The following is a 13,524-nucleotide window of genomic DNA, read 5'->3' on the forward strand; positions in this document are numbered from 1 at the left end:
CAGAGATGCCGGTCCCCATTGTGAAGATGTAGCACCACTGAGGAAGGGGATGTGAAACAGATGGCTGGTGAAACAGACAAGTGAGAACCACGTGGAAATCGTCAAACTTGTAAACAGGCCCCTGGCATTCTCAGATACGCTTGGAGAGGGGAAGAAATGACAGGCCAGACTTTCCACAGTCAGTCAGGATGACAATGCACATGGCTGACATTTGGGCATTAAAGGGAAAAGGGACCGCAGAGACACAGGCCAGAGAGAGGAGGGGAATGAAGACCCCAAGGCTCAATGACCAAGGATAACACGTCGTCTTCTGAGCACCTCCCTGTGTTAGGCACTCGGGCCCTAAACCATCTCACTCTGTCCTTACAAGAGCACGGGGGGGGACTTCCAGTTGACAGGAAGCAGCCTTGGCCCCCTTCATCGTCTCTCTCTCATTGACTTTCTAAAACTCAACACTGATGAAGTCAGCCACCAAACGGAGCCAGACCTTCTTAGGAGTAGAAACACCAGAGGCCAATTCTTGCTCTGCCATTCACGGATTGCCCCCTTTGGTTGATAGAATAAACCTTCTCGGGTGTCAGCTTTCCTCTCTGTAGGAACTATTTGCTGAGTATTTATTGATACTTTTGAGGAAAGCAGAGTAAAAGTGGGTTACTTTTCATCACTGCCCCTGAGCAAGGTTAAACAATGGCATCAGTTCAGTTTAGTTCAGTCGCTCAGTCGTGTCCGACTCTTTGCGACCCCATGGACTGCAGCACACCAGACCTCCCTGTCCATCACCAACTCCTGGAGCTTGCTCAAATTCATGTCCATTGAGTTGGTGAGGCCATCCAACCAACTAATCCTCTGTTGTCCCCTTCTCCTCCCACCTTCAAACTTTCCCAGCATCAGGGTCTTTTCCAGTGAGTCAGTTCTTTGCATCATGTGGCCAAAGGATTGGAGTTTCAGCTTCAGCATCAGTCCTTCCAATGAACAACCAGGACTGATTTCCTTTAGGATGGACTGGTTGGATCTCCTTGCAATCCAAGGGACTCTCAAGAGTATTCTCCAACACCACAGTTTAAAAGCATCAATTCTTTGGGGCTCAGCTTTCTTTGTAGTCCAACTCTCACATCCATACTGACTACTGGAAAAACCATAGCTTTGACTAGATGGAATTTGTTGGCAAAGTAACGTCTCTGTTTTTTAACATGCTGTCTAGGTTGGTCATAACTTAGACAAAGGCCTACCAAACTGCTATTTTCATTTGTTTTTCCTTTAGTTTTGGTACATGTTTTCTAAGCACCCATCTAGAAAAATCTGATCATTAATTCGATCATTAATTTGACTGAAAAAAATTACTCTTCACAAAGGAAACAATGATCATCATTTTCCATGGAGACTCTGTTAGGAAATGTTGCTAAGGAAGCAAATGCTAGTCAGTGTGCTCAACATACAGATATTTTGATGGGTGTCCTGTGATCATACAAGCTCTGAAAATATAAAGTGCATTTTCCTGGGAGTTCCCTGGTGGCCGAGTGGTTAGGATTCTGAGCTTTCACTGCTGTGGCCTGGGTTCAAAACCTTGTTGGAGAACTGAGATCCTACAAGCTGTGTGGCTTGGCAAAAAAATTAATAAATGAATGAGTAAATGAGTGAAAGAACATTTTCTTGACTCATCAGAAACTTCATGTTTTATCATGAGGAGTGAAGCTTTGATATTTCTCCAGAGTTATGGGTCCTTGAGTCCCCCTCCCAATCCTGAGCAGTAAATCTATCACAAAAAGAGGAAAACCAAGTAATTTGCAAAAGCCATTATCATTATGCTGTATAAACTGATCAAAATAATGTATGTAGATTTACCCAGTAGGTTGTACTGCAAATTAGTGGATGATACCTATTAAATCAACCCTAGAAGGCCTGTCTACCATTATGAAATTTTGTGATTTATATTAGCTATTAAGAAATATTAGAAAATCCCCAGCCAGGGAAAAATTGCACCAGAGATAGAGGAGTTCCCTGGACATCCTGAAGACGGAGGGGATTCTCCTGGATGGGCTTCTCCTGGATGGGCTTCTCCTGGAAGAGATGTCCTTCACGCTTGACAGCCGCTGGGCACATTCTGTGATAGCCTTCCAAATTTTCCAAGGTTCACAGTCATTTCATGGTTTAATTACTAAATGCTGGCTGTTCTAATCATCCGTGGTTTGAAGGTCTGAGGAATTTGCTCTCAAGTCCTCTGCTGCTGCTGCTGGTGAATGGTAAGTCTTTGTTGGTAAGTAACTATTAAGGAATCACTCAGATGTCTGAGAGACCAAGCAGATCCAAGGGAAACAAAAATAGAGATGTTGGCCTGTGTGGAGTTGCAAATGTTAAAGAGGAAAAGTGCTGGTGTGAATGTCCTGCAGACCCAGTTACCATTTTCCTGACCCCAAAGAAATGCTCTTGAGAAAGCGTGCTTGTTCTGACACTAAAACGTCTTCTTGTCAATCTCACAAAGCTGTGTTTTCCAACTCTTATGAATGCATTCTTAGGACTTATATATAGCTCAAGCTCTTGGAATAAAAATGGTTGAGTGACAATAATATCATTATTGTTCTAATGGATCAAAGCATCCCTTCATGAGAAAAGCCATTTCAACAGACTTATATGTTGACCAGAACAGGCCCACAAACTGCACTGAAGTTCTCTTTCATCAGGGCTTGATTCTATCCAGGATCATCAGAAATCCCTTCATGGGACAAAAAAAAAAAAAAAAATAGCCAAAGACACCTTGAATCTGGAGAACTTGTTCTAAACATCTGAGGCAGAAAGAATATTAAAAGTCAGATGTGTGGTGAGAAGACCCATATAACACATGGTGGATTTTAGGGGCCAAGAAGGGCCACATTTTTCAATCTAGAAAATAATGACTGACAGAAACACGTGCATGTATTTTTATTTTCTCCTCCAGTTCTCCAAAGTTTTAAGAATTTGCAGGGGGCGGAGGGGCGGGGGGTAGGAATAATTTGAAAGTTATAAAAATAGTGCAAATAGTCCTCATATGTCTTTCATTTTCGCTGTCGTTCACTCGCCAAGTCATGTCCGACTCTTCGCGGCCCCATGGACTGCCACACACCAGGCTTCCCTGTCTCTCACCAACTCCCAGAGTTTGCCCAAGATCATGTCCATCAAGTCAGTGATGCCATCCAACCATCTTATCCTCTATCACCATCTTCTCCTCTGCCTTCAATCTTTCCCATCATCAGGGTCTTTTCCAATGAGTCAGCTGTTCATTCATAGTTCCCCACAAATTTTATATAAGCTTTGTCTTTCTCTAGAGATAGATACAGATAAATGAGAGGTAGAAAATTAGATAGGTAAATAGATAACAGAAATGATAGATGATAGCTAGAGATAAACATGTGACAGATTGATAGATAATTTTTTCTGAACTATTTGGGAACACACTGCAGACATACGATCCTTTTATCTTTAAACATGCCCTTGTGAATTTCTTTATAACATAAGACATTATCTTATACAACTGTAGTACAGGTATTGAGATCATGAAATTTACACTGATAAAATATTAACAAATCTATAGACTTTACCCAAATTTCACCAATTGTTCTAATCAGTTCAGTTCAGTTAAGTCACTGTCATGTCTGACTCGTTGCAACATCATGGACTGCAGCACACCAGGCCTCCCTGTCCATCACCAACTCCTGGAGCTTGCTCAAACTCATGTCCATTGAGTCAGTGAGGCCATCCAACCATCTCATCCTTTGTCGTCCCCTCCTCCTTCCATCAATCTTTCCCAGCATCAGGGTCTTTTCCAATGAGTCAACTCTTCGCATCAGGTGGCCAAAGGATTGGAGTTTCAGCTTCAGCATCAGTCCTTCTAATGAATATTCAGGACTGATTTCCTTTAGGATGGACTGGTTAGATCTCCTTGCAGTCCAAGGGACTCTCAAGAGTCTTCTCCAATACCACAGTTCAAAAGCATCAATTCTTCGGGGCTCAGCTTTCTTTGCAGTCCAACTCTCACATCCATACATGACTACTGGAAAAACCATAGCTTCGACTAGACAGAACTTTTTTGGCAAAATAATGTCTCTGCTTTTTAATACTCTGTTTAGCTTGATCATAACTTTTCTCCCAAGGAGTAAGCGTCTTTTACTTTCTTGGTTGCAATCACCATCGGCAGTGATTCTGGAGCCCCAAAAAATAACATCTGTCACTGCTTCCACTGTTACCCCATCTATTTGCCATGAAGTGATGGGACCAGATGCCATGATCTTAGTTTTCTGAATGTTGGGCTTTAAGCCAACTTTTTCACTCTCCTCTTTCACTTTCATCAAGAGGCTCTTTAGTTCTTCTTCACTTTCTGCCATAAGGGTGGTGTCATCTGCATATCTGAGGTTATTGATATTTCTCCTGGCAATCTTGATTCCAGCTTGTGCTTCATCCAGCCCAGCTTTTCTCATGATGTACTCTGCATATAAGTTAAATAAGCACAGTGACAATATACAGCCTTGATGGATTCCTTGTCCTATTTGGAACCAGTCTGTTGTTCCATGTCCAGTTCTAACTGTTGCTTCCTGACTTGCATACAGATTTCTCAAGAGGCAGGTCAGGTGGTCTGGTATTCCATCTCTTTAAGAATTTTCCACAGTTTGTGGTGATCCACACAGTCAAAGGCTTTGGCATAGTCAATAAAGCAGAAATAGACATTTTTCTGGAACTCTCTTGCTTTTTCAATGATCCAGGGTATGTTGGCAATTTGATCTCTGGTTCCTCTGCCTTTTCCAAAACCAGCTTGAACATGTGGAAGTTCACAGTTCACATATTGCTGAAGCCTGGCTTGGAGAATTTTGAGCATCATTTTACTAGCATGTGAAATGAGTGCAATTGTGCGGTAGTTTGAGCATTCTTTGGCATTGCCTTTCTTTGGGATTGCAATGAAAACTGACCTTTTCCAGTGCTGTGGCCACTGCTGAGTTTTCAAAATTTGCTGGCATATTGAGTGCAGCACTTTCACAGCATCATCTTTCAGGATTTGAAATAGCTCACCTGGAATTCCATCACCTCCACTAGCTTTGTTCGTAGTGATGCTTCCTAAGGCCCACTTGACTTCACATTCCAGGATGTCTGGTTCTAGGTGAGTGATCACACCATCGTGGTTATCTGGGTCACAAAGATCTCTTTTGTACAGTTCTGTGTATTCTTGCCACCTCTTTTTAATATCTTCTGCTTCTGTTAGGTCCATACCATTTCTGTCCTTTATTGAGCCCATCTTTGCATGAAATGTTCCCTTGGTATCTCTAATCTTCTTGAAGAGATCTCTAATCTTTACTATTCTATTGCTTTCCTCTATTTCTTTGCACTGATCACTGAGGAAGGCTTTCTTATCTCTCCTTGCTGTTCTTTGGAACTCTGCATACAATTGGGTATATCTTTCCCTTTCTCCTTTGCTTTTCACATCTCTTCTTTTCAAAGCAATTTGTAAGGCCTCCTCAGACAGGCATTTTGCTTTTTTGCATTTCTTTTTCTTGGGGATGGTCTTGATCCCTGTCTCCTGTACAGTGTCACGAACCTCCCTACATAGTTCTTCAGGCACTCTGTCTATCAGATCTAGTCCCTTAAATCTATTTCTCACTTCCACTGTATAATCATAAGGGATTTGATTTAGATCATACCTGAATGGTCTGGTGGTTTTCCATATTTTCTTCCATTTCAGTCTGAATTTGCCAATAAGGAGTTCATGATCTGAGCCACAGTCAGCTCCCGGTCTTGTTTTTGCTGACTGTATAGAGCTTCTCCATCTTTGGCTGCAAAGAATATAATCAATCTGATTTCAGTGTCAACCATCTGGTGATGTCCATGTGTAGAGTCTTGTCTTGTGTTATTGGAAGAGGGTGTTTGCTGTGACCAGTGTGTTCTCTTAGCAAAACTCTATCAGCCTTTGCCCTGCTTCATTCTGTACTCCAAGGCCAAATTTCCCTCTTCCTCCAGGTGTTTCTTCACTTCCTGCTTTTGCATTCCAGTCCCCTATGATGGAAAGGACATCTTTTGTGGGCATGAGGGCTTTCTCTAGCTGTGGCGAGCGGGGGCTACTCTCCTGTGTGGCGATGCACCAATTTCTCTTGTTGTGGAGCACAGGCTCCAGACTGCAGGCTTCAGTAGCTGTGGCTCACAGGCTTAGCTGCCCTGTAGTTGTGGGATCTTCCCAGACCGGGGATTGAACCCATGTCCCCTGCATTGGCAGGCGATTCTTAACCACTGGACCACCAGCGAAGCCCAAAAATGTTTTTAACAGCAAGAGAAAAAAGTAGTATGTCTATGTCAATGCATTTCATTATCGTGCTTCTTTAGTCTTTTTTAAACCTGGAACAGTTTCTCCTTCTTTTGTATCACACACTTAACACAGTTGAAGACTCTTGAGCCATTGATTAGTTTTTAAACTTTTCCTTAGTTTGACTTTGCCTGATGTTTCTCCATGATTTTGTTGCATCTTTGGTACAAAGGGCACAGAAATGATGTTGGAGCTTTTCCTCCCTTTGGAAATACGTTATTCCCCAGGCTTCTGTGACATAATGCTCACCTGAATTTGCTCCCCTTCATCTGCTTCTCCATCCCTGTCTTCTCTATTAGATCCCTAAATGGCAGCAAAACCAGAATGTTCCCTCTGCCCTCCTCCCTCCACACCATCTCTGAATTGTCTTGTCTAATATCATAGAGATAGGTGCCGCCCAGCCAATGCTCTCTCTTCCCTACACTCCAAACTCATGTACACAATCTCCAACTCACATCTTTCTTAGGGTGTCACAGAAGCATCAAAAACTGAAAGAGGGACTAAACCAAAATATTGACCCTTTCCCTCCAAAATTTACTACCAGAGACTCGAAGTTAAGACCTGAATAATAAGGAGGAATCCAGGCAAAAAATGAATCAGTTGACCTTTCTAGGATCATTAGAATCAGACAGCTGAAGAACTGATAATTGCCTTAGAAGTTCTAGTCTAATACTGCCCAGTCTATGACAGCCCTCCCATAGGGGCTGTGACCCTACAGCTGTTGGGGTTGTGATCATAAGAAATCTCACTTTATTAAAAAATTGTGTCAGAGAAGCGATTAACTGAGCAGACCATAGTTTCACATATACCTCCATATCATCTATATTATATATTATTTTGGAAATGAACATTAATCATATTGCAAAAATGCACAAAATTGCAACACAGTTCATGATTGCTGACACTGAACAAAGGAATGGATGCAAAGTAAGCAAGTAGCACCTGAACATCTGTGCATTATTAATACCATGCTTCCTGTAACACTTTTTCCCCTATGCTATCATGTTATAACTAATAGTGGTCTACACAATACAGATTGCGTTCCTGAATTAATCAATCAAAGTACATGCAATTTAGCTTAAGGGAACACAAACTGTAGAAACAGTATCTGTAATTAGCTCCTGCTCCAATGCTCTTGCTGACAAGGAGACTACAATCTCACAACGTGACCCTTTTCATTTTTAAAATATTACCCAATATTAATAATGACTTCTTCACATTAAATCAAGTGCTACCCCTCAATAATTTTTGCCCACTGACTCTAAGCTCAGTCCTCTGAAACTACAGAGAAGTCTTAGTTCTTCTGTACATAGTGTGGTATGGAAACCGCTTCACCTGCTTTATCTTTCCTAGGCCAATACATCGCTGGCTGTTAAACACCTTCTTAATAAAAATAAAGACAAAGAGGTAAACGTGGCTGTTTGTAGACTGAACCAGGACAAGCTGAGGTCTTGGTCCAGGCTGATGAGATTGATCGTCCTGCCTCCCAGGCTCTTCCCAGCATTCTAGTCTTACGGTGATGATGCCAAGTCCATGTTTACCCGTTGTAATACTCATCATGTAGTCTTTCTCTGCCCCAACTGCAATGCAAGTCTTATCTATAACCAAGGTGGCTCAGTGGTAAGGAATCCACTTGTCAAAGCAGGAGACCCGGGTTCGATCCCTGGGTTGGGAAGATCCCCTGGAGGAGGGCATGGACACTCACTCTAGTATTCTTGCCTGGAGAATCCCATGGACAGAGGAGCCTGGCGGGTTACCGTCCATGGGGTCCCAAAGAGTCAGACCCGACTGAGCACCTGAGCACAGCACATGGCATAAGGACTTCAATGTCCGTGAAAAGCTAAGTGATTTCCCTCTAAACTCTCATTTGGTTCCACTATGAAGAGTTCACATCCAGTAGCTCTGACACCCTGGAAGCTATTGCACAATTTCTATGGCTAGTCCATGGCTGACATGTTACAATGATGTTTTCACCATCCACATGAAATATATTCTGTTCCTCAAGGTGGACGGCAGTCTTCTTTTCCAGAAGGTCTCAAGGTCAAATGTAATTGTTCTGGCCACTGAGTGACCAGAGTTGGTTGTGTGGAGATTTAACAGCATCACCCGGGCATAGCTGACCCATGATATTTAAAGTATGCAGTCTGATATGTCTGGCATATGTATATACCTAGAAAGCAGTCACCACAATCAGAAGGGCAAAAACATACATTGTCCCCCAAATTTCCTTGTGCCCCTTTTAAATTTCTCCTTCTCCTTCTCATCTGGTCCTGCTTCCTCAAATACTCAAGCCACTATCAACCTGCTTTCTGCCACTATAGTTGCATCTGCATTTGTAGAGCTTTCCATAAGTGGAATCATACAGTATGTACTCGGTCTGCCTTCTTCCACTCAGAATAATTATTTAGAAGTTCATGTGTATTGTAACGTGTCACGATCTCATTTATTTTGTTGCTGAATAGTATTAGATGGATTTACCACAATTTTTTAACCATGCGTCTTCACTAGCGCCACCTGGGAAGCCTTAACCATGCATCTAGCAGTTGTCAATTGGGCTGCTCCTTCATTTTGGATATTGCCAAAAAAAAGAAGTGAGCAGAGTTATCCTGATCTATCTTGGACAAATAGGTCTATCAATGATTAAGGTTCTCTGAGGTCTTCCAAGGGCCCACTGATTCTTTTAAAGATCCTCCTTTTACAAGAGCTTAGAGTAAGCACTTCAAAGACCTGTGCTTATAGGAAACGTCAGCTGGCATAGCACTGGCGTGTGTTCGTTGCATACCTTTAGATCTCTCTCTCCTCAGGAAGATTTTCTGCCCATTGAGAAAATGTGAACTTTCCCTTCCCAAAGGCTATAGAAACCATGTTTCTCCTAAGAGAGCTTTGGGCTCAAATCTTGGAATATGCGTTGTTTGTCCTCAAAGTTCTATGCTCCTTTGTGAGGGAGGGATTCCCAATATTTTACCTTTATGTTTTGGAATCTCTAGGTAAATATTCAGCTTAGATCCACACTCCAGTTCTCCTTCTTAAAGTAGAAGGATATTAGGGAAGAAGACATTCTCTGCCATTTTTTGTGTGAAGTTCCTCACTTTGAATGAAAATGATCTACCACACCTCCCCTACTTTGGATCAAAAGTTTCCTTTAGAATAATATGGAAAATGTTAAAAAATTGTCAAAAATCAATGAGATGGGTATATCAGTTCTCTTTCTTTTTCCAACCAAGTCCTGTTCTGCTGCAAACCTTCTAATTTGGACTAAATTTGTGGGAATACAGGAAATGCAAAAATCTTTTTTTTTTTTTTTTTTACATGTGAGACAGATGACAGTCAGGGAGGCTGTCATGGCTGGGATCAGTGCCAGGTTACTTGAGAGCAGTTTCTGGGCTGTCACATATTTGAAAATGTTCCCCCCGCCAGGTTACTGGAGTGACTGTTCTGGATACAACTTGGCCTCAGTCGAGGGCCCTGAGATCATGGAGCAGCTCACGGTTCACCCAGAAACCATTCTGCTGCGCCTTCAACAAAGTTCTCTCCCCTTGTCTTTGACTTTCAAGCAAATTACCTTTCAACAGTGGCAGGAAAAAGTCCGCATCAACACCAATTCAATTTCTTAACATCAACACCAATTCAATTTCTTAAATTGTGACCGTGTGAGTTTATAGGACCATATTAGAGCTATTCATTCACCTTTCATGTTGAAATCATTCCATTCAAAAAGGGAAGGTAATACTCAGGTTTTGTTGAGTATCTGGGCTCACTCTAAAGACTTCATCCAGTCAGAAATTAATCTAAATCTGGGAAGCAAATGCTAAGGCTCTCAAACCTGGATTCTCTCACTGAGAACCCCACCCATCAGTGTCACTCAACCTCTCAATCTCATTGGTTTCCCTGTAATTAATAGGATGCCAAGAATGAAATGATTAAACTATAACAGACTCGTATACTTGCAAAGGGAATGACACAGGAAGCCCAAGGATGTCGCATACGAGGTTTTATGGGTTTGTGCCAAGTTGGCCTTCATTTCAAGTTCAAGAAAACTTCTTGATTCAATGGAGCTTTCAGATCTCAGATCACCTCTGCTTCTGGGATGATGTATGCAGAATTAGAGTCAAAGAACAAGAACCAACACATGCAGATTAGAGACAGAACACTGACCTGAGTTTAAAGCTTCAAGGTTTATTGTGATATGATCAGTGTTCTTAAGGTTGAGACACTTCAATCCAGCTCAAACTGGTTTAAAAGGCGATGGGGAGGGACTAATTAGTTTTTAATACTAAACAAGTCCTAATGTGTGTAAGTTGAAGAAATGGCTGGATCCAAAAACCCAGCAGTGCTGTCAGGACCCTGCCTCTCCCCATCTCTGAGCTCCGTTTCCTCTGTGCTGGTTTGACTCTACGGTAGGCTTTCCCCTCCCAGTGGCAAGGTAGCCGTTGTCTTGCTCTGAGTGTTTATTGGTAGATTCCAGAGAGCATCTCTTTCCTAGTGTTATCATAAAAATCTCAAACAAATAAAATTATTTTTAAGAAATTAAAATTGCAAAGGTGCCAGTTAGCAATTTCTTGCCTCTTGGCTACAAATCTAGCCTCCACTGCCCTTCCCGTGATGCGGGAACACTTTTCTCTGGCCAGCCGGAATGATGTGAAGCTCTGTCAGTAGCGGATGCTGGAACGGCCCTGGAGAGGCCCTGGGGAGGTGAAGGGCTCTCTTCCTGGTTCCAGCAGGCTTGGCCTCTCCCGGCTCCTGCTGTGTTGGGCTGACACCCAGGACACTCAGTGGAGGTCACCACCCCAGGTGGGCTTCCCAGCAGGGAGATCCACTGAACAAAGCCCTGTGGGTGGCTGCCCGGCCAGTTCCGGGGGTGAAGCAGCAGGCTTCCCCGGAGTGGGTTCCACAAGGGCCCTTGCTCACTCACCATCAGCTTCCTGCTGACAGGTTCCCAGAGTCCCCACGGCTCCAGAACCCCAGCCCCACTCAATGACTCCAGCATGATTCTCTGCAGTTTCCATAGTGACTCCTACGGGCAGCTTTCCAGGCAATCTCTGCCTGCTGGCCACACCCCAGCAATGCTGGACCAGCTCTGGTCTGAGCATCCTCAGGAGCCTCCCCACCATCCAGCAGCTACAATCAGTCTCTCCTGTGGGGTCTGAATCCTGGCCTCAGGGAGAACATCCTATCTCAGTTTGGTCCTTCCTTGGGTGTTCTCCCTCAGCCCTAGAATGTTCTTTAGGCTTCTCTTTTATCTCTTTTTAACTAACCCCTGTAAAACATCAACAATCCTTTATAATAAATCTTCCTGTTCAGACAACCCTGTATATCTGTTTCCTGATCGGATCCTGACCAATATGGCAGAGATATTGGCTAGTCACAGATCCACGGCTAACCTCATATTTTTGTAACCAGAGAAGCACAGGGAGCTCGTTGGCCAAGCCTGGCTCTGCATCCTCTCCTAGAGCTAAAGGCCTCTGTTGGATGCCTACACCGTATGGACTGGGAACAGGAGTGGGCTGGTTCCCTAAGATGAACTGTGAGCAGTGGGTTTCCAGGAGGCACCCAGAACACAGTCCATCTGTGTATGTGCTTCAGCAAAGAGAGAGAGAGAGAGACTTAATAATGAGAGTCCTGAAGCAAAAAGCAGACATTTCAACTCAGAAGAACACAGCTGACAAAAGCATTGTAGGTCCCACAGGGTAGAATCTAGACGGGAGGAGAGGCCTTTCTTTAGACTCCAGAAGTATGGTTCCCAGAGTTTCTAAGAGAAGAGGGATGAAGAGTAGGACCCAAACCACAATAATCTTGCTAAAACAGCAAAGAGGCTATTTTGGCTCACCTAACTAAACAGGCCAGAATTAGGGCAAAATTTCAGCAAGCCTTGACCCCTCAGCTCAGTACAGCGCCTCCTGTCACCTTTCTGCCTTGTTTTTCACGGCGCTGGCCTCCCCCGACCTTGGCCTCGCTCTTACTTTTTCAGAGGGCTGCCAGCAGCTCCTGGGTTTGCTTGTCTGGAAAGAAACTGGGAGCGTCTCCGACCCAGATTCCTGCACAAGTTCTGAGACTCCTTTTTTGTTTGACCGACCTTGTTCACGAATCCATCCTGGAACCGCTGACTACAGCCTGGGACAAGGGAACATTAATCAGCTGAGCCCATGTTCTATGAAGTTCTGAGACTCCTGTTTTGTTTGACCGACCTTGTTCACGAATCCATCCCGGAACCACTGACTACAGCCTGGGACAAGGGAACATTAATCAGCTGAGCCTATGTCCTACCTTCTGTGCCTAAAACCAAGAGCAGCACAATCTGGGATGGTGGGAAAGCACAGCGTCCATGCTAGGAAGTCAACCCGCCGGTTCACCCACAGGACTTAACCACTCTTTCACCGAACACATTCCACCTCAAGCAAACGTCTAACTAACACCTTGTATACTTATCGTATTTGTCTTCACACAGACAACCCCTCCACCAGATTCTAGGTAGTTTCCCTCAGTGACAGGGATTGGTCCTTGTTTCTGATTTTACTGTCAGGGAATAAACAGTAGAAGCGTAATAAAAGTTGAGATGAATAAAAGGCCTTAAACATTACACATGACAAGAGAGTACAAATTTTACCCTGTAAACCATGAAGCCTTCTTGAAGGGGGTTGACAGAACAGAATCACATTTTAAGATGTTTTAAAACCAGCAATGTTGGAAAAAAAAGAAAACTGGAAAACTGATGTGGAAGTGATTGTAATTGACCAAGCCATTGACTGCAAGACTAGTCTTAGCAAAGACAGCAGAAATGAAGAACAAAAGATTCTGAGAAATTTCAGAGGTGCAAACAGATAGACTTTGATGATTACTATAAAGACTGATTTGTTGTTTAGTCGCTTAGTTGTGCCTCTTTGGCGACTCTATGGACATTAGCCCTCCAGGCCCCTCTGTCCATGGAATTTCCCAGGCAAGAATACTGCAGTGGGTGGCCATTTCCTTCTCCAGGGGATCTTTCTGACCCAGGGATTGAACCCACATCTTCTGCATGGGCAGGTGGGTTCTTTACCACTGAGCCACTGGGCAAGCCCACAAAGACTGAAGTAGAGGGAAGTTTTTAAACAATTCAGCTTGGGTCACTAGGCAAGTTGACAAAGTTAAAAAACAGAAAACAAGGAACAGATGTGTGGGAAAACATAAAGAGTTTACTTATAAACTGTAGAACTCAATACTTGTTCATACAT

General features: G+C 43.3%; 1 protein-coding gene across 2 annotated transcripts in view; it reads right to left on the reverse strand.

Annotated features, from left to right (window-relative positions):
* The window catches only part of LOC145520507 (uncharacterized), a 143,036-nt gene that overhangs the window by 44,426 nt on the left and 85,086 nt on the right, over nt 1-13,524 (reverse strand). The window contains exon 5 of one of the 2 annotated variants that reach the window (XM_081527046.1): nt 2,903-3,295. The exons of the other annotated variant lie outside the window; for it this stretch is intronic. Within the exon in view, the coding sequence (XP_081383172.1) occupies nt 3,256-3,295 (40 nt within the window). The 3' untranslated portion in view covers nt 2,903-3,255. Of the gene's footprint in view, nt 1-2,902; nt 3,296-13,524 lie in introns of those variants that run through there. 2 annotated transcript variants of the gene reach the window in all.

Source organism: Giraffa tippelskirchi, chromosome 9 (genome assembly GCF_054371585.1).
Source record: "Giraffa tippelskirchi isolate mGirTip1 chromosome 9, T2T-mGirTip1v1.2.pri, whole genome shotgun sequence".
In the NCBI taxonomy this organism is placed as follows: domain Eukaryota; kingdom Metazoa; phylum Chordata; class Mammalia; order Artiodactyla; family Giraffidae; genus Giraffa; species Giraffa tippelskirchi.